This window comes from Xiphophorus maculatus, chromosome 10 (genome assembly GCF_002775205.1).
Source record: "Xiphophorus maculatus strain JP 163 A chromosome 10, X_maculatus-5.0-male, whole genome shotgun sequence".
Classification (NCBI taxonomy): Eukaryota; Metazoa; Chordata; class Actinopteri; order Cyprinodontiformes; family Poeciliidae; genus Xiphophorus; species Xiphophorus maculatus.
In genome coordinates, this window is record NC_036452.1 from 25067965 (window position 1) to 25086356 (window position 18392).

Genomic DNA, 18392 nt, shown 5'->3' on the forward strand with positions numbered 1-18392 from the left:
GTCAGACACGGAGCGGGCCGATCGCTTGCTCTCTCTGAATGGCTTGGGGCAGTGGTCCCCAACCACCTTTATCCGGCTTCTTGCAAAAAGCTCCACAATTTCTGTCCTGAACTGGTCTTGATTCTTATTGAGGAAATTATGGACCTGCCAAAAGATGGTGGCAGTTCTTTGTTCCAGTCTTCTTCAAGTACAAATTAGTTGTTTAACATCAAAAGTGGTGAATACAATACCTGACTGGTACCAGTCCGTGGACCAATTGGTACTGGGCTGCGCAAGAAATAATTAAATACTTCCGTTTTATGTGTTGAGTCTGGAGGATCTTTTATTTTGAAAATCCTTTAACCGGATTCTGTCGTTTACATCTTGTGCACCAACATTGAGCCCACAAGCAGCAGAATGTGTAGGTCGTCTCTCGGTACGTGGTACTAAAAAGGTTGGGGACCACTGACTTGGGGGATCGGAAGCCCTCCGAGCTGATGGAGAACATGCTGGCATTACTTGGCTCGGGAGATGTTAACTTCCTTTTTATGTATGTATTTCTCCACCAGCTTCCTCCACCTGTTCGCACCGCGCTGGTCAGCTTTCCACTGATCCGGACAAAAAATTATCGTTCACTTGCTGAAGCGGATCAGATTTTCTTGGCTTCCAGGCACTACAGTTTGAATGCTCTTCAGAGAGAGATATGTAGACACCCTTATGAGCTTATGAATTTAATCGGTGGACTGATTTATGACCCTAATTATTGATTGCTTTTAATTTCCAGTGACTGGATATGCCCGCCCCCAAAACAAACATTCCACCCCCCAAAATAAACATTCCTTTGACATCTGTTAGTTCCATCTTTGTGACACTTTGTTTTAGTAAACTCCTTCTGACCTATGAGTTTTAAAAGTAATACAATTAAAGTATGAAAAAACAATAAGTGTTAGATAATCAAGAATAATATATATAGCATATACTATACCTAGAGAAGTTTAAATAGATTTGGAATGTTGTAATTACCTCTGGTTTTAAACAGAATGTCTTCCTGATACACAGCGTGAAGGGGGGAGGACTGACCCCAGTCCTGCTCAACATGCCATCTGTGTGAGGGGGTAAAAGCCCCTGGTGCATTATTTATGGTAGCACAAAATCCTCTCTGCTTTTGTTTCTTTCTTTCCTTCTTAGACTAGGATTACTGCCTCAGAGCAAAGGTTGCTTTTGTGCATTTAGATGTGGAATACCTCGCCATGGCCACAGACCAACTGACCGACCAGGATATTCTGGCCTTCAAAGCGGCTGAATCCAGTTTGCATTTAGAGGAGGTCTCTTTTCATGAGTGTGGCGCAACCCTTCTTTGCGACTTCTCGACTGGCAAATAATAGCCTTTGGTCCCTTCTGTTTGTTCCTGCAGATATGGTGTCGATGGTCCTTCAGTTTTGTCGTGGTTCTCAACTGTTCTGTCGCCCAGGTATTACCAAGACTTTGACGGTGGTTCAGTCATGATTCTAGTGGCCTACGCTGAGAAAGGACACACATTAGTTTGTGTCAGCATATGCACCTGTTCCAGAGTATAGTGCTCTCGACACCCTCAAGCAGGTCTGCTGAGGTCTCTCTACCGACTCCACATTGGCCGTCTTAATGGATTTTGTCACTGGCCACCTCCATCTCAAGGTAACACTGTAATTCTTACTGTGGTTGATAGGTTCTCCAAGATCCCGTTCCTCGCAGGTTGCCTTCAGCCCCTGATCTTGCTGATGTGATGGCCCGAGAACTGTTCAGACTTCTTTGGGTTCCCCTAACATCGTATCTAATAGAGGACCACAATTCATCTCCCACTTTTGGGGAGAGTTTTGCACTCTTCTCAGCATTGACATCAGTCTCTCTTCAGGTTTTCATCCTCAGACGGATGGCCAGACAGAGAGGATGAATCAGAAGTCTAAGTTGTGCATCCTTTGCATGGATGCTCCCAATTGGTGGTCCCAGAATTTACCTTGTCTGTCCTCCCAGCTCCTGGAAAACAAGTCCACACCATAATCCCCCCTCTACCAAACTTTACATTTGGCAGAATGCAGTCAGACAAGTACCAGTCTCCTGGCTACTGCCAAACCCAGACTCGTCCATCAGATGGCCAGATGGAGAAGTGCGATTCGTTACTCCAGAGAACACACCTCCACTGCTCGAGAGTCCAGTGGCGATATGCTTTACACCACTGCATCTGATGTTATGTACTCGGTGATGTATGGCTTGCAACTTCTCCACCATGGAAACCCAGTCCATGAAGCTCTCTGTGCACTGTTCCTGAGCTAATCTGAAGGCCACATGAGGTTTAGTCTTGACTATGTAGAAAGTTGGTGACCTCTTCACACTATGTGCTTCACCATTTGCTGACCCCGCTCAATCAATTTAAGTGGCCTACCACTTTGTGGCTGAGTTGCTGTCATTCCCAAACACTTCCATTTTTTAGAATGCATCTAACAGTTGACTGTGGAATATTTAGGAGCAAGGAAATTTCACCGGTGGCAGGTGGCATCCTGTCACAGTACCAGTTCCACACTGGAATTCACTGAGCTCCTGAAAACGTCTTAAAGAAAGAATTCTGAATCTCCACAAGTCTGACATTATAAGATGTCTGAAGATGCCATGTTTATCTATTCAAACAATCATATGCAATCCAGCAGTATGTTGACTGTCCCACCAGGGAAAACAAAATGCTGGATCTCCTGTATGCTAATGCCAAAGATGCATACAGCGCCACAGCCCTGCCCCCCCTTGGCAGGTCGGACCAAATCTTGGTAAGGATGACTCCCAAGTATGTTCCTCTAGTGAGTAGGCAGCCTGTGCGCATCAGGACGGTGAGGAGGTGGACACAGGAGGCAGCTGAGGCACTGCAGGACTGCTTTGGGTCGACAGACTGGGATGTGCTCTGTGGGCCTCATGGAGAGGACATCAACAACATGTTTGACTGCATCATGGACTACATCAGATTCTGTGAGGAGACTGTCATGCCAGCCCGGACCATGCGTTGCTTCTCCAACAACAAACCCTGGATCACCAGTGACCTGAAGGCACTTCTAAATAAAAAGAAGATGGCTTTCAGGTCTGGAGATAAGGAGGAGCAGAGGAGAGTCCAGCGTGAACTCAGAGAGACACTGAGGACATGCAAGGACAACTACAGGAGGAAGCTTGAGTCCAAACTTGAGCAGAACAGTGTGAAAGATGTGTGGAAAGGAATGAAGCACATCGCTGGGATGAAGGGGAAAGACACACAGACATCTGGGAGCCCGGATAGAGCAAACCAGTTTAACCAGTTCTTCAACAGGTTTAGCTCACCTCCTGCTACTCCCCTACCACCACCATCCCCCCACACATCCACACTGCCCCAAGCTGTTCAAACCACCTACCGGCATTCTCCTGCACACCACCTCTCCTTCAGCCCCCCCATCCCCCCTCCTCCCCCATCTCCACTGCAGACAACAACACCTACCCCCAGCTAACGGTGACTACAGGCCAGGTTAAGAGACAGTTGGGGCGATTACACCAGGGGAAGGCTGCAGGACCTGATGGCATTACACCACGGATCCTGAAGACCTGCTCTGGCCAGCTATGCACCGTACTGGCACACATGTACAACCTGAGCTTGAGGCTGGAGAGAGTCCTGCTGCGGTGGAAGACATCACATGTGGTTCCTGTTCCCAAGAAGCCAAGGCCATCCGACCCAGAGGACTACAGACCAGTTGCTCTCACATATAATGTGATGAAGGTCATGGAGAGACTGGTCCTGGCCCAGCTGAGGCCTAGGGTGAGGACGTTTCTAGACCCCCTGCAATTTGCCTACCAGCCCCACTTAGCAGTTGACGATGCCATCATCTTCCTGCTGCAACGAGCACTTTCGCACCTGGATGGTGGAGGAGACACTGTGAGAATCACATTCTTTGATTTCTCCAGTGCCTTCAACACCATCCAGCCTCTGCTACTGGGTGAGAAGCTGCGGAGGATGGGTGTCAACGACTCAGTGATCTCCTGGGTTACTGACTACTTGACAGGCAGGCCACAGTTTGTCTGTCTGGGCAGTGTCCTGTCTGATGTGGTGGTCAGTGATGTAGGAGCTCCACAGGGAACTGTGCTTTCTCCCTTTCTCTTCACCCTGTACACCACTGATTTCCAGTACAACTCTGAGTCATGTCACCTACAGAAGTTTTCTGATGACTCAGCAGTTGTCGGGTGTATAGGGGATGGAGGGGAGGGGGAGTACAGGACACTGGTGGACAGCTTTGTGGAGTGGTCTGAGCAGAATCACCTGAGGCTCAACATTAGTAAGACCAGAGAGATGGTGATTGACTTCAGAAGGAAGAAGATACCTTCACGGCCACTGAAGATCAAAGGGGAAGTGGTGGAGGAGGTGGAGGATTACAAATACCTGGGAGTTGTAATCAATCAATCATCAATCAATCAAATTTTATTTGTATAGCACATTTCAGCAGCAAGACATTTCAAAGTGCATCGGCAACAGACTGGACTGGGCATCTAACACTGACGCTGTGTGCAAGAAGGGGATGAGCAGACTCTATTTTTTAAGGAAGCTGAGATCCTTCAACGTGTGCAGCAAGATGCTGGAGACCTTTTATCACAGTGTTGTTGCCGGTGCCATCTTCTTTGCTGCTGTGTGTTGGGGAAGCAGCATCAGAGCCAGCGACTCTAATAGACTAGACAAAATCATCAGGAAAGCTGGCTCTGTACTTGGACTAAGGCTGGAGTCCCTGGAAACTGTGGTGGAAAGGAGGACACTGAAGAAGGTTCTGTCTATTATGGACAATAAACAGCACCCTCTCCACCACATAGTGGACAGACAGCGGAGCACTTTCTCACATAGGCTGCTCCAGTTCCGCTGTCGTGGGGACAGATACAGGAAATCCTTCCTGCCACATGCCATCTCACTGTACAATAAAAGCTAAATCATTGTTCTGCACTAATCAGTCCAATTTTGCACAACTGCACTGTGGCACACTTGCTGTACATATATTTACATATACATATCTGCATTTTTTGAATCTTTGCAAGGACTGCTCTTAAGTTGTTTCTTATATTAACGGCATTTTATATTTTATTTTTATTTTATCTACAACTACTACTCAGTGGTAGTTGTTATTGTGTCTTGTCTCTATGCTGTAACTGCGAAGTAATTTCCCTGCTGGGATGAATAAAGTACTTCTATTCTATTCTATTCTATTCTATTCTATTCTATTCTATTCTATTCTATTCTATTCTAAAGAGTTTGGCAAAAACCAGCAATCTAACTATTCAGAAGAGAGAGATGTTGTGTCCCATATTTCTGTGTTTGTGTGCAGCTGCTTAGACTAATTAAGAAAATAACTTTGTATGTGGATGTTCGCACCTGTGGGATGCATGTTTGATCATCCAATATGCGGAGGATGCCATTTGGTCTGGAGGAGATCAATTCCAGACAGGTGTGAAAGTTCTCAAGTTGAACTGAATGCCAAGGAATCTGCTCTTTATTGTACTCCTCCTGCAAGACACACACAATTACACCGTACAGTTTAAGTAGTGAGATACACAGTACTATAAGTAGTTGATTTTAATTTTTCTGGTTTACCTGTTCCTGAGAAAGTAGAGTTTTGTTGAGAAAATTCTGCAACTGCTCATTGGCAAAGTTGATACACAGTTGCTCAAAGCTGTTCACTTCAAGATCCTTCACAAAGGGCAAAATAAAAGAGATGTAACTTACATCACCCCCCAAAAAACATATACAGCGATGTATCTGAAGGTCCCAGGGTTAGAAAGTTGATTACCAACCTCAAAGCCGTAAATGTCTACGACACCAACAGTGCTGTCCATCTCTGTTGGGCTTAGCCAGTCATTAATTTTCTCCAACAACCAGTCAAACAAAACTGAATACAAAGCTTTGGCAATTGCATTTCTAGAGAGGAAAGGAAAACATGTATAAGCCTGCTTCCATCCAGAATTTCCAATTTACTTCATGACTTCAAAAAAATGAAGTCATGAAGTAAACATAAAATTGCAGGGGCGTGCTGTGGTGGAGCAGGGGGTTAGCACGCCCCACGTTTGGAGGCCTTAGTCGTCGACGCGGACGTCGAGGGTTCGACTCCCGGTCCCGACAATCTTTGCCGCATGTCTTCCCCCCTCTCCTCACCCTCCTTCCTGTCTGCCTACTGTCGAAAAAATACGAGCCACTAGCGCTGCAAAAACTCTTCGGAGAAAAAAAAAAAACAACATAAAATTGCAACAGTTGGGCTTCATACCTAACTTTATATGCATATCTGCTAAATTTACTTAAATTAGGCCCAAGCAGTGAAGGCCTATTGCTGCAAAGGCCTATTGTATCTCTTTTCTGCCCAAAAATGGAAATTTGAGATCCTAAACATATTCAAAGACTCACCAAACTTCACCCAAAATCGTCCCCCATCTGAAATGTAACTTTTTTAATGTGATCAAAAAATCTATTAAATTAAATGGTATTAATTTAATGGCTCATTGACAAAGTTGATACACAGTTGCTCAGATAGATTGTACATTGTAGAGATTTTAAACATTGTAGAGATATGAAGGTAGATCCTCTTCAAGTCAAGAAAAAAAGTCTCTATGTCCTAAAATGTACAGGGAGGCAGGGCAAATTTTGGCTATTTTTAACATTTATACATCTCAAACTTTACCACACTCCAAGTGATTATGAGCTAAAAGCTTCATCTCTCATTGTGCTAGTAAGGGATCCAAATTTTAAGTTTTTGAGCATGTTTCTGAGTCAAGTGGCGAAAGTGGCGTACTCACCAAAGCAAACAAAATGCTACACCTTTCACCCAGAAAGACTAAATTGCACCAAACTTTGTATGAGTCATTTCTGTTCAACCAAACTTGCAAACTGAAGATAAAATTATGAACAACTATTTCAGTGTTGAAAAATAAAATATGCCCTGATGACATTATGTCTTTAATGTATGTACAGTAGGTTAACAAATATAATGATGTTCTAGGTGATGCAGGCAGAAATAAAATGCTGAAATCATCTAAAAATATATTTTTTACAGTGGAAAAACCTGGACCAAAGACCTAATTTGCATATAACTTATAACATCAAAATGTCTTTGCTATTTAGTTTATGTACAACTAAACTAGAATGCATCAAGTTATTTTAGGTTTGCAATACTTCACACAACGTAACGTCATTTTTATATGTTGCAATAATTTATCCTATTGACGCAATTGGTTTGCATAGATTTAAGTGAACACAACTTATTTTTCTTGATACTGTAGCATGTGTCATGTGATGAAGGTTCTGGAGAGACTGGCCTTAGCCCTTCTCAGGACTCAGGTGAAGTCAGGACCTCCAGTCCTGACTTCGCCTGAGGAGTTAAAGATGCTGTTATCTACCTGTGGCAACGAGTTATGTTTTATTTGGTCTCTGGAGAAATCTTTGATTTCTCCAATGCTTTTAACACCATTCACCATTCAGCTGCCACTGCTGGATAACAAACTGTGAGTTATGGGTATCAAGAGCTCAGTGATCTCCTGGATGGCTGACTATCTGACAAGCAGAGCACAGTTTGTCCCTCTGGAAAGGGCTCTGTCTGATATGGTGGTCAGCGATACAGGGCCTTCTCAGGGCACTATGCTTTTTTGTCTGTCTTTTTCTCTCCACCTTACACATGACTGACCTCCAGTACAACACAGAGTAATGCCGCCTACAGAAGTTCTAAGATGACTCGAGGAAGTCATATGGGGAGAGTAGGGCGAATACTCTTCCCACTGTAACTAACTGATAGAAAACTTTGCGGATTGGACTGAACTGAACCACCTGAGGCTGAATGTGAGCAAGACTGGAGAGATATACTTCACAGCCACAAGGATTAGGGGGAGGAAGTGGAGGTGTTGGAGCACTATAAATATCTGGATGTCTAACACTAAGGCTGTGTACATGAAAGGAATAAGGAGACTCTACTTCTAGAGGAAGGTTCAACGTTTTAATGTCTGCAACAAGATATTGGAGATCTATCAGTCTGTTACCTGCAGCATCATCATTTTCACGGCTGTTTTTTGGGGGAAACCTTCCTTGCCATCAATTGTTACATTTGTTGTGACTGCAGAGGCTGTCTCAAGACTAATATGGTCCAACAAAAGAATAACAACAACAAAAGAAAGAAGATCACTTAGTGATAAATAAGGTAGTGAGAACCATATGAACTGAAATGTCTCGGTGGTGAAGTCATCTAAGTTGCCCAACAAACTAAGGGGATAGATTTAATATTTAAGATGATTTAAAGTCTAAATCAGGCAGGGGTAATAATTCTTTCGTGCCTTACTATATGTATAATTGCTTGCAGGGAAGTCCTTAATTAGTCAAGCTCAGAACTGTCATTTCTACAGTTTTAGTAACAAAAAAAGGGAACACTAACTGACATGACTCTGGGCCTGCTGCTGCTCTGCCAAGACAGGAAATGAGTCAGACTCATTAGTCACCTTGATTCTATGGCACTTTCCACAGACAGGGGGCAGTAGATGCGATCATAGCTGGTTTCCTAAAACAAAAACAAACTGTTTGCTCATGCGTATCAAGGTGGGTCTAATTGCTTAACAAAAAGCTACTTACTGTGACTTTGTGAGTGATTACTGTTTGAAGGGTTTCACATGAAATCTGTAACAAGGACCCAACCCTTCTGGCCTCTGCCTCACTGAAGATACGAGCCACCTCAAATGACTCACTCTGAAACAGCACCAACAAAAGTATGATATGAATGCCTTGCATCTCATTCTGACTGTGTCATTTAAAGACACATACCTCATATGAGCTGAAACAGATGTTACCAAGATGCAGAATAGAGGAGAGGATGGCCCAGATGTTGGAGATTTGATTTGCATGTAGGCCAATAGTCTCCAAACATTTAAGCAAAAGTTGAAAGTCTTGTTTTTCCTGTTTCCCTTTCAAAGCACAGGCACCACCCTACATGGTATAAGAAAAGTTGAAACATTTATAATAAGTGAAAATAAAAAAATACAACAGAAAAAACAAGAATTGATATGTTGTTGGTCTCATTTACTTGATTTAGGTAGTAATAAGTCTCAGCCCCCTGCAGGTACAGCTTCTCTTTGTCCCAGTCGTTCATACCTTCCAGCAGTTCATAGAACACATGATAGTTCCTCTCCTTATTGGCCTAAATTATAAATTAGGCAATAATTTAATTTTATTTGAATTACATTTTTGAATACATATTTGAATGTGCTCATTTACAATCACTTATAAGGCACAAGAGAGAAAGCAAAGATTTCATTGCATCGTTTGTAAAATGCTGTCTCACTATGTTCACTACAGTCAAATTAATTCTAGTTTAAAGATATTTTAAATTGCATACTTTAATTTATCTTAGACAAAGATTTGGACTGTGAACAGCCCATGCTGCAGGTGCAGGTGCAGCTTAAAATTTTGAGATTTTAGCTTCAACTGTAGAAACAACAATGGATGCAGCACCTGTGACAATAGGTGCCTCTACTTCTGAAGGTTGGATAAATAATTATCAAAGTAAAAATAAAGTGAAGAAAAAAATCATTAAGAGTAGAAAAAAGATTCCTTATTATACCTCAAATATTCTGCAGCTTTAAATGTTTAATATGTAGTAATATTTATGGTTGCAGTTTAGTTTGATTTTGCTCATAGTGGTGTTATTAATTACTGTTTAATCATATTACACACTATTCATCAGTGTTCTAAAAGATACCTGTCAGTTAATCTTATTTTGAGATATTGTGGAAATGTGCTGCCCCTCTTATTTTAGTCCTAACAATAATATGTCATGCTGTATTATATGGACATTGAGACTTCTGTTGAGCTGTAGCTGTGAACTAGGAAAAAACATAAATGTTCTCCAGGGTAATTTATGTGTTAGGTGAAGTGCATTTAATAATTGGTTAAACATATGTCCAACTGTAATGGAGTTGTAGGCAGGAATGAAACTAGTTTTAAATTCTTGCCGGTACTATGATGAAAATCGTCAGTGGCTCATTGTGTGAACCAAAACAAATAAAATCATAATATTTTACTGTACTATATGCTACCTTTCTGGATTACGCAAAAAGTAGAAGCACTTCACAATGTGGAAAACATATACTGTATTTTGGTTCTGCCGTACGGGGTCGAAAGTAATAAGTTATATTTATTGCTGTTAATTACAATTTGTCTAATTTGTCCTTTAAGCTGTTTACAGTTTGAACTGTTTTAATCTAAACTTTTACTTCTTTGTTTGTTAGAATAATGTTACTCTGTTGCATTTGAAATCATATTAGTTATTGAGTAAAGAAAAACATAACACAACACTAGAAAAAAATGGCAATGGTATTTCAGCTGGATTTCATTTACATGGAAAGCTGTATCTCTGACTCCTTTGACCTAATCATGATGATCTTGTGTCAGATGACAGATAACTAGTTGGTCTCACTTGCTTTAAAGTGCCAAGAGTTTTTGGTGGAGGGTGTGGGTGTGGCCGTAGTGGCGCGGCGAAGTCACAGGCAAAGCCGTTGCTATAAGTTTGGCTCTAAATTCCACATATTTCAGCCGAGCTGCACCAAACTCACTGTGATCGATCCTTGCTCAACAACCCCCTAGAATATTTAATAAACCAGCTGTCAAGCCATGCTTTGATGGATAAACATGAAATTGAATACACATATAAATTGTGACAGGACCTAAGAAAAGGTTTCCGAGTGCCATGGTCTAAATCCCACGGAAGTTGGTCATTTTGGATCAATGTCGTCATGTTGTCTGTTACACATGTTGTATCTGAACAAACTTCTCCCACAGCTTTTAACTTACAGACTTTACAATTATTCAGCACAGTCTTGAGGCATAAAAGGTCAATAGCTATCGAAATGTTTTTTGTACATCAAAGCTTGTGGGTGTGGCCAACCGTCAAAACGTGCAATTCACCATGAAACATCAAAGTGGAATAACTTCCCTGCATAAGCTCCTGGCTTCATCAAACTTTCCTTATATCATCATAGATCAGAACTCATCACATTCACATTTTGACCAATTGACCAATTGGTGGCATCACCTTAGCCAGACCCCCTTTCAACAGGAAGTCACCTTTTTTCCAACTAGTTCTCTTCCTTTTACTGTATGGTTCACGCAGATTTATACCTGTGTTTAATGAAAGAGAACAACATGATGGTAAATCCCTCTCTCAACACTGGCTGCTAGCTGGAGCGTGTGGACGCGGTTGAATGGCGAATTCCAGTCCCTCGCCGTTTGTCTACGGTTGTCTCTAAATCAGACATGTATCATCTGATTTGCACCAAAGTTCACATGATTTACCGGAATGCGGGAGAGCATTGACGATGGTGAATGGGTGGGGTAGCTGGTGCAACGAGGCCAGAGTAGTGCTGAACTGTGAGGACCCCAATGATGCTTGCAGCTCTAATATGTGCTTGCCTGCAACATGCACAGGCTGCTGATCCAGCATGATGTTGACTGATAATCCCTCTACGCAAAATTATAATGTAAAAATGCTGAATAGTAATCAGAATTAGAAAAATGGAACTCAAGATGTGGAAATGAAAGCCTGGCTAAAGAAAGACATACTCTGAACATTCATATGTTAGAGCACACACAGAACTTTAACCAGTTGCTTTAAAGTAACTGGATTATTTGAAGTAAGCCAGAATTAAAGATGTATTATATACATAGATCTGTTTATCTATGTAACCCTTCACTGTTGGACCCTTCCTCCCAAGAAATGTTGGAGTCATTATTGCTTCCTATGGCACAAAAAATCTGGTTGCAGTCCTTTAGTAAAACTCGTTCCGATGACAAAAACAATTTTCCCTGAACCCTTTGAAAGAAATGGCAACATTTAAATAGGCATGTAATTAGTCAGGGCAGTGTGATCAATGCCGGATTTCTTAAGCAGTAGCTGCACTACAGCATGCTTAAAATGAGCAAGAATCACACCAGCGGACAGACTCCAATTAATAATGGCAAGAACAGACTGTCCTTTACTAGAAAGTAATTCTTTAAAAAATGTAGAGTGACAGAATCAAGGGGAGTCCTGAGCATGTAACATATCCAAAGCATCCTCTAATAATGAAAGAGCCACGCATTCAAACTATGTAAAAACAACAGCAAATGGGACCAAAACAGATGGATCAGATTCAGGAGCTGTGATAAAAGTTCTTATGATAGTAATTTTTTAAATAAATAAAAAATATACAATGTACATTTCAGGAGATGGCTCCAAACAAGAATTCTTGGGAATCTTATTCAGTCAGTATCGTTAAATATCAAACGTGAGTTTATGGCCATTGGAGGAAAATGTTAAGCTTTTATTATCCTCTTAGGTTTAGTTGTAAATATGACATTGATAAGTGTCTGACTAGGTCTTGCCATATGAGTTGAACGTTTTTAGGATATTGTGAAAGTCAAACTGAATCTATATACTTGTGAAATGCCAAGTCTTTCCACTGAGAAAACAGTTACATAGTTTCTTATATGTATGCATGTAAAAGTAACAACTGACTTGTGATTAGAATTCAGTAAGATAATGCTAAAATCTTTCAATTTGTGCCAAACTTACCGTAGATACTGTATATACGCCCCTCAGAAATGAAGAGGTTTGAAGTAGTACTAACAGTGAAAATCTAGAATATATATTCTATGCATTCAAATCTTTTCTTGTATTTTGTATTTTCAAGACCAACGCCTCTGACATATTACAGTTTCTGTCAAAAATGTTTTTTAGACAAAGCAGACTTACCTGAAAGACAACCCTCGACTTCTCCAAGAGATAGTTAGACAGTGAGGTTCCTACAACAACTCCACTGTCAACCCGGAGGCCAAATAAAAAAAATAGCTGCAATCAATTTTACCAGTCATGATAAGAGATCAATCTACAAATATTCCTGAACTGAATTAAGTAATAATTGGTGGACTTACTGGAGTATGTGAATGTGAAGATACTTGCCAAATCGGCTAGAGTTGTTGTTAAGAATGGTCTTGGCATTCCCAAAGCTTTCCAAGATGGGAAAGGCTTCCATCGGCTAATTAAGAAATGAAAACAAGTGCACATGAAAGCAAAAATGATAACTGATTTTTTTTTTTTTACAACTTTGAATTACCTGTCTTAGGTTGTCATTTCTGTCCTGACACATTGAGCTGAGGTAATGGACTATATGCTTCATAGCTTCAGTCTTTCCAGAACCACTCTGTCCACTGAATAAGAAATGTATTGGTCAAATTATCATAGAAAAACTGAGGAGAAATAGCTTCCTAAACTTAAGAGACTCTTCAAAATGTTCAAAGAAATATTAGAATTGAATCTATAAAAGTATCAATCATTTGTCAAAATACCTAATAATGGAGTTAAGAAATGACAGACTCTGTTTTTGATAACAGAGCCTATCATGACTGCTCAGCCTAACTAGCATGTCCACAGATGATGATGGATAAACAGTTTTTCTGGAAGAGTAAGGTGGTTCTCCATACTGAGCAGGACATACAGGAGCTTGATTGACAGCTCTAAGATCCTTCTACTGACTCTTATTGGTTGCTTTTGACCAGGAGCGATGTATTTCTTCATAGGGCAATGGAAGCACTGGAAGGAGCTCAATCTGTTCACAAATGTTCTGTCTCATACCAAACTGTCACAACATAGTCACAGTTTTAAGGTCAACGTATATGTATATACAGTACAGACCAAAAGTTTGGACACACCTTTCTAATTCAGTGGGTTTTCTTTATTTTCATGACTATTTATAAGGCAAGAAATCCCACTTATTAACCTGACAGGGCACATCTATGAAGTGAAAACCATTTCAGGTGACTACCTCTTGAAGCTCATCAAGAAAATGCAGAGTGTGTGCAAAGCAGTAATCACAGCAAAAGGTTGCTACTTTGAAGAAACTAGAATATAAGGGGTATTTTCAGTTGTTTTACACTTTTTTGTTTAGTGCATATTTCCACATGTGGTATTCATAGTTTTGATGCCTTCAGTGTGAATCTACAATGTCAATAGTCATGAAAATAAAGGAAACTCATTGAATTAAAAGGTGTGTCCAAACTTTTGGTCTGTATATATATACACTGCTCAAAAAAATAAAGGGAACACTCAAATAACACATCCTAGATCTGAATGAAAGAAATATTCTCATTGAATACTTTGTTCTGTACAAAGTTGAATGTGCTGACAACAAAATCACACAAAAATCATCAATGGAAATCAAATTTATTAACCAATGGAGGCCAGGATTTGGAGCCACACACAAAATTAAAGTGAAATAACACTACACGCTGATCCAACTTTAATGTAATGTCCTTAAAACAAGTCAAAATGAGGCTCAGTATTGTGTGTGGCCTCCACGTGCCTGTATGACCTCCCTACAACGCCTGGGCATGCTCCTGATGAGGTGGCGGATGGTCTCCTGAGGGATCTCCTCCCAGACCTGGACTAAAGCATCCGCCAACTCCTGGACAGTCTGTGGTGCAACGTGACGTTGGTGGATGGAGCGAGACATGATGTCCCAGATGTGCTCAATCGGATTCAGGTCTAGGGAACGGGCTGGCCAGTCCATAGCTTCAATGCCTTCATCTTGCAGGAACTGCTGACACACTCCAGCCACATGAGGTCTAGCATTGTCCTGCATTAGGAGGAACCCAGGGCCAACCGCACCAGCATATGGTCTCACAAGGGGTCTGAGGATCTCATCTCGGTACCTAATGGCAGTCAGGCTACCTCTGTTGAGCACATGGAGGGCTGTGCGGCCCTCCAAAGAAATGCCACCCCACACCATTACTGACCCACTGCCAAACCGGTCATGCTGAAGGATGTTGCAGGCAGCAGACCGCTCTCCACGGCGTCTCCAGACTCTGTCACATCTGTCACATGTGCTCAGTGTGAACCTGCTTTCATCTGTGAAGAGCACAAGGCACCAGTGGCGAATTTGCCAATCCTGGTGTTCTCTGGCAAATGCCAAGCGTCCTGCACGGTGTTGGGCTGTGAGCACAACCCCCATCTGTGGACGTCGGGCCCTCATACCATCCTCATGGAGTCGGTTTCTAACCGTTTGTGCAGACACATGCACATTTGTGGCCTGCTGGAGGTCATTTTGCAGGGCTCTGGCAGTGCTCCTCCTGTTCCTTCTTGCACAAAGGCGGAGGTAGCGGTCCTGCTGCTGGGTTGTTGCCCTCCTACGGCCTCCTCCACGTCTCCTGGTGTACTGGCCTGTCTCCTGGTAGCGCCTCCAGCCTCTGGATACTATGCTGACAGACACAGCAAACCTTCTTGCCACAGCTCGCATTGATGTGCCATCCTGGATGAGCTGCACTACCTGAGCCACTTGTGTGGTTTGTGGAGTCCGTCTCATGCTACCACGAGTGTGAAAGCACCACCAACATTCAAAACTGACCAAAACATCAGCCAGACAGCATAGGTACTGAGAAGTGGTCTGTGGTCCCAACTGCAGAACCACTCCTTTATTGAGTGTGTCTTGCTAATAGCCAATAATTTCCACCTGTTGTCTATTCCATTTGCACAACAGCAGGTGAAATTGATTGTCAATCAGTGTTGCTTCCTAAGTGGACAGTTTGATTTCACAGAAGTTTGATTAACTTGGAGTTATATTGTGTTGTTTAAGTTTCCCTTTATTTTTTGAGCAGTGTATATATATATATATAATAAGTACATACCGTATGTACTTATCATATAAGTACATATGGTCTATACATATGTTATATAAGTACATATGGTCTATACATATGGACCATACTTATCTTGTGCTTGCTTTAAGGCAGATGTTTGGGCACAAATTCCAGTCATAAATATTTTGTGCTAGTAAATCAGACTGTATGAACTGAGTTTTGAACCCTGTATAGTAAAGTGGCAGTATTTCAGTTTTGTCCATGCATAAATTTGAATATGTCTGTGTGAAATGCATGAGATATGAATGTTATGCTTGCGACTCAGAATGCAGAGTTGTTAATAAGTTATGCCATCTTGTAAAACCAGGGCCATGTAGAGACCTTCGGAGGGGCAGGGACTCAAAGTTAAAAAGGGGCTGGGTGTGCTGTGGTGGTGCAGGGGTTAAGCACAACCCACATATGTGGGTGACCGTCGCAGGTTCGATTCCCAGCCTGTCGACCTTTGCCGCATGTCTTCCCCTTCTCTCATTACCCACTTTCCTGCCAATTAACTATCAAATAAAGGCCCCTAGAGTAAAAAAAATATATTTAAAAAAAAAAGTTAAAAAGGGGCACACTGTGTAAGATCTTAAAACTCTGTACAACAATATAGCAACAACTCATATTAATCAAGAATATCATATTTAATCAGATCATACTGTATCATTGTCATCATGTGGAGATTAATGCAAAGCAAATGTAGGCTATATTTTCCCTGATAATGCTGTTGACTTACTGGAGGGCTTTGTTGATCTGAGACTGTATTTTTAAACAGATCATAGGAGAGAATGCCACTGGTTATGAAGTATGTTGTGAAATAAGCAAATTTATGTTTATTTTACTGAATAAACACTGATAATATCTGCAGTGTGTCCCCCATTGTATTATAAGCCTTGCTAGCCACCAGGCTTTAGCCCCTGCCAGGCTAAGCATTGCTTATTTAATTTTTTTTTTTTTAATGTTTGCATTTCTAAGACTTTATAATTGGTGTCCAGGTGTTAATCTTCCAATAACACATAATTATCAAGTGATATTTTCAAGTTTCTTGACAACTTGAACACTGGATGAATGACTGCCCGAGTTCCCCAAACACCGACTGATAGCAACTTGGCTGCAGACTGCTTTAATGATCAAAAAAGCTCAGAGGGGTTCACTCTATGTAATTTTTCAATGTAAGCACTTCTGAGATCTAGAATTGTAATGTTGAGAGATAAATTATTGTCATTAGATTTTGTCATTCAACAAGATCTTGAGAAACATCCATGCATTTAAGTTTAGTCAATTATTGCAACAGTGTCTTCATACTGTAGGTCTGCTTAAAAAATCTACCAGACTTCTACTGAAAGTTTAGGGCCCCTATAAATGGTTGATTTGTAACACAGACCAAAGATTTAAAAAAAATTGGCATTTGTTTGTTGAGAATGAAAATGCAATAAAATTTTATTTAGTTTCAGCAGAGATAAATTAAAAAAATAAATTTAACATTTAGGATTTAGTTAGGAAGTTTACTCTGTAAAAGTGCAAAGAATCATCTTGATAGTTTGATTGTTGTGTTACCATGACTACACAGCAAATGCAGGAGGGTCCATTTAACCATGTCAGATTTGATTTCAACACTTTTAAAGTGTCTATATGGATCCACATCAGAGAGTGTTAATTTAACTCTTCTTGGAGAGTTGGTACCTTAACTCTAGTTAAGTGTCAAATATCAAATCTGCCTGGAGTTAGTCATTTAACAAATACTAACACTAACTTATTAGATGTTCAACAGAAACATGAACTGGGTAAGAAATGATGGCACTGAATACCTGGTTGGCCTGTTGTGTACTCCAGCAATCTACCTGTGTTAAAAGAAAATTTACTATATCATATTACATGAACTGCAAGCATTACTTTCTCCACCTCGTACTTTGAACAATTTCATGTATGTTGAGTTGAAGAAAAATGTATTAAGCACACTGTTTTTTGGGTTTTTTGCATCAAAAGCTACAGGGTGAATCTGTTCAGTCATTATTAGTCCGAGGGCAGCCTATACTATTTATTTTTGCTAAATTGTTATTGTTAGCTAAATAAGATTGTGATTGGACAATGTCATCTGAATCACAAATTTCAGTAGCCAATCAAAATTACAGATGGGAGGTGGAGAGTGGTACTACACTGTCACTTCACTGGTATGAGTCCTGACCCCAGGCCAAATACTGCATGTTTTCCCTTCTCTCTCTATCCTCCTTCCTCTCTGGCTGCTAATGAAAAAAGACCCGCTGGTGCCACAGAAAAATAACAATAAAATTTACAGATGTCTTCAGCTGTTGTAATGGCTCTTTACTGAAAGTACCCCAGCTTTTCACAGTGGCTTTCTTCATGGAGCAAGTTCATGTCCTTAAATGAACATTCTGTTCATTCATTTAGGGACCATCAACAAATTCCAGTCGGTCAAAACACGTAAACAAAAAGACCTCTGAAAATTAGTAATTTCCTGATGAGTCACGCACTGAGAATCAAGGCTGTACTGTGTTACCACACACTAGACTAATTAGACTGATTCTATGAGAATTGCATCTAGAAGTATGGATTTTCCCCCACTCATTTCCAGGAAATGTGACAAAGACTTTAAATTAATGCTGAATTTTGTTACTACTGAAAGGACACTCACCAATTGACTGGACGCAGCTGAATGTTAAAAATTTATAAAAAACAAAATATTATAAAACTGTATTTT

General features: G+C 40.9%; 1 protein-coding gene across 1 annotated transcript in view; it reads right to left on the reverse strand.

The window, feature by feature from the left end:
* myo15b (myosin XVB) overlaps positions 1 to 13153 on the reverse strand; it is an 87509-nt gene extending 74356 nt beyond the window's left edge. Inside the window, exons 1-10 of the mRNA XM_023340548.1 lie at positions 13117 to 13153; positions 12935 to 13038; positions 12756 to 12819; positions 9051 to 9164; positions 8792 to 8953; positions 8603 to 8716; positions 8473 to 8531; positions 5794 to 5917; positions 5594 to 5689; positions 5375 to 5506 (exon numbers count right to left, since the gene is read on the reverse strand). Of these exons, the coding sequence (XP_023196316.1) occupies positions 5375 to 5506; positions 5594 to 5689; positions 5794 to 5917; positions 8473 to 8531; positions 8603 to 8716; positions 8792 to 8953; positions 9051 to 9164; positions 12756 to 12819; positions 12935 to 13038; positions 13117 to 13149 (1002 nt within the window). The 5' untranslated portion in view covers positions 13150 to 13153. The remainder of the gene's footprint in view (positions 1 to 5374; positions 5507 to 5593; positions 5690 to 5793; positions 5918 to 8472; positions 8532 to 8602; positions 8717 to 8791; positions 8954 to 9050; positions 9165 to 12755; positions 12820 to 12934; positions 13039 to 13116) is intronic.
* Positions 13154 to 18392: the final 5239 nt, after the last annotated feature.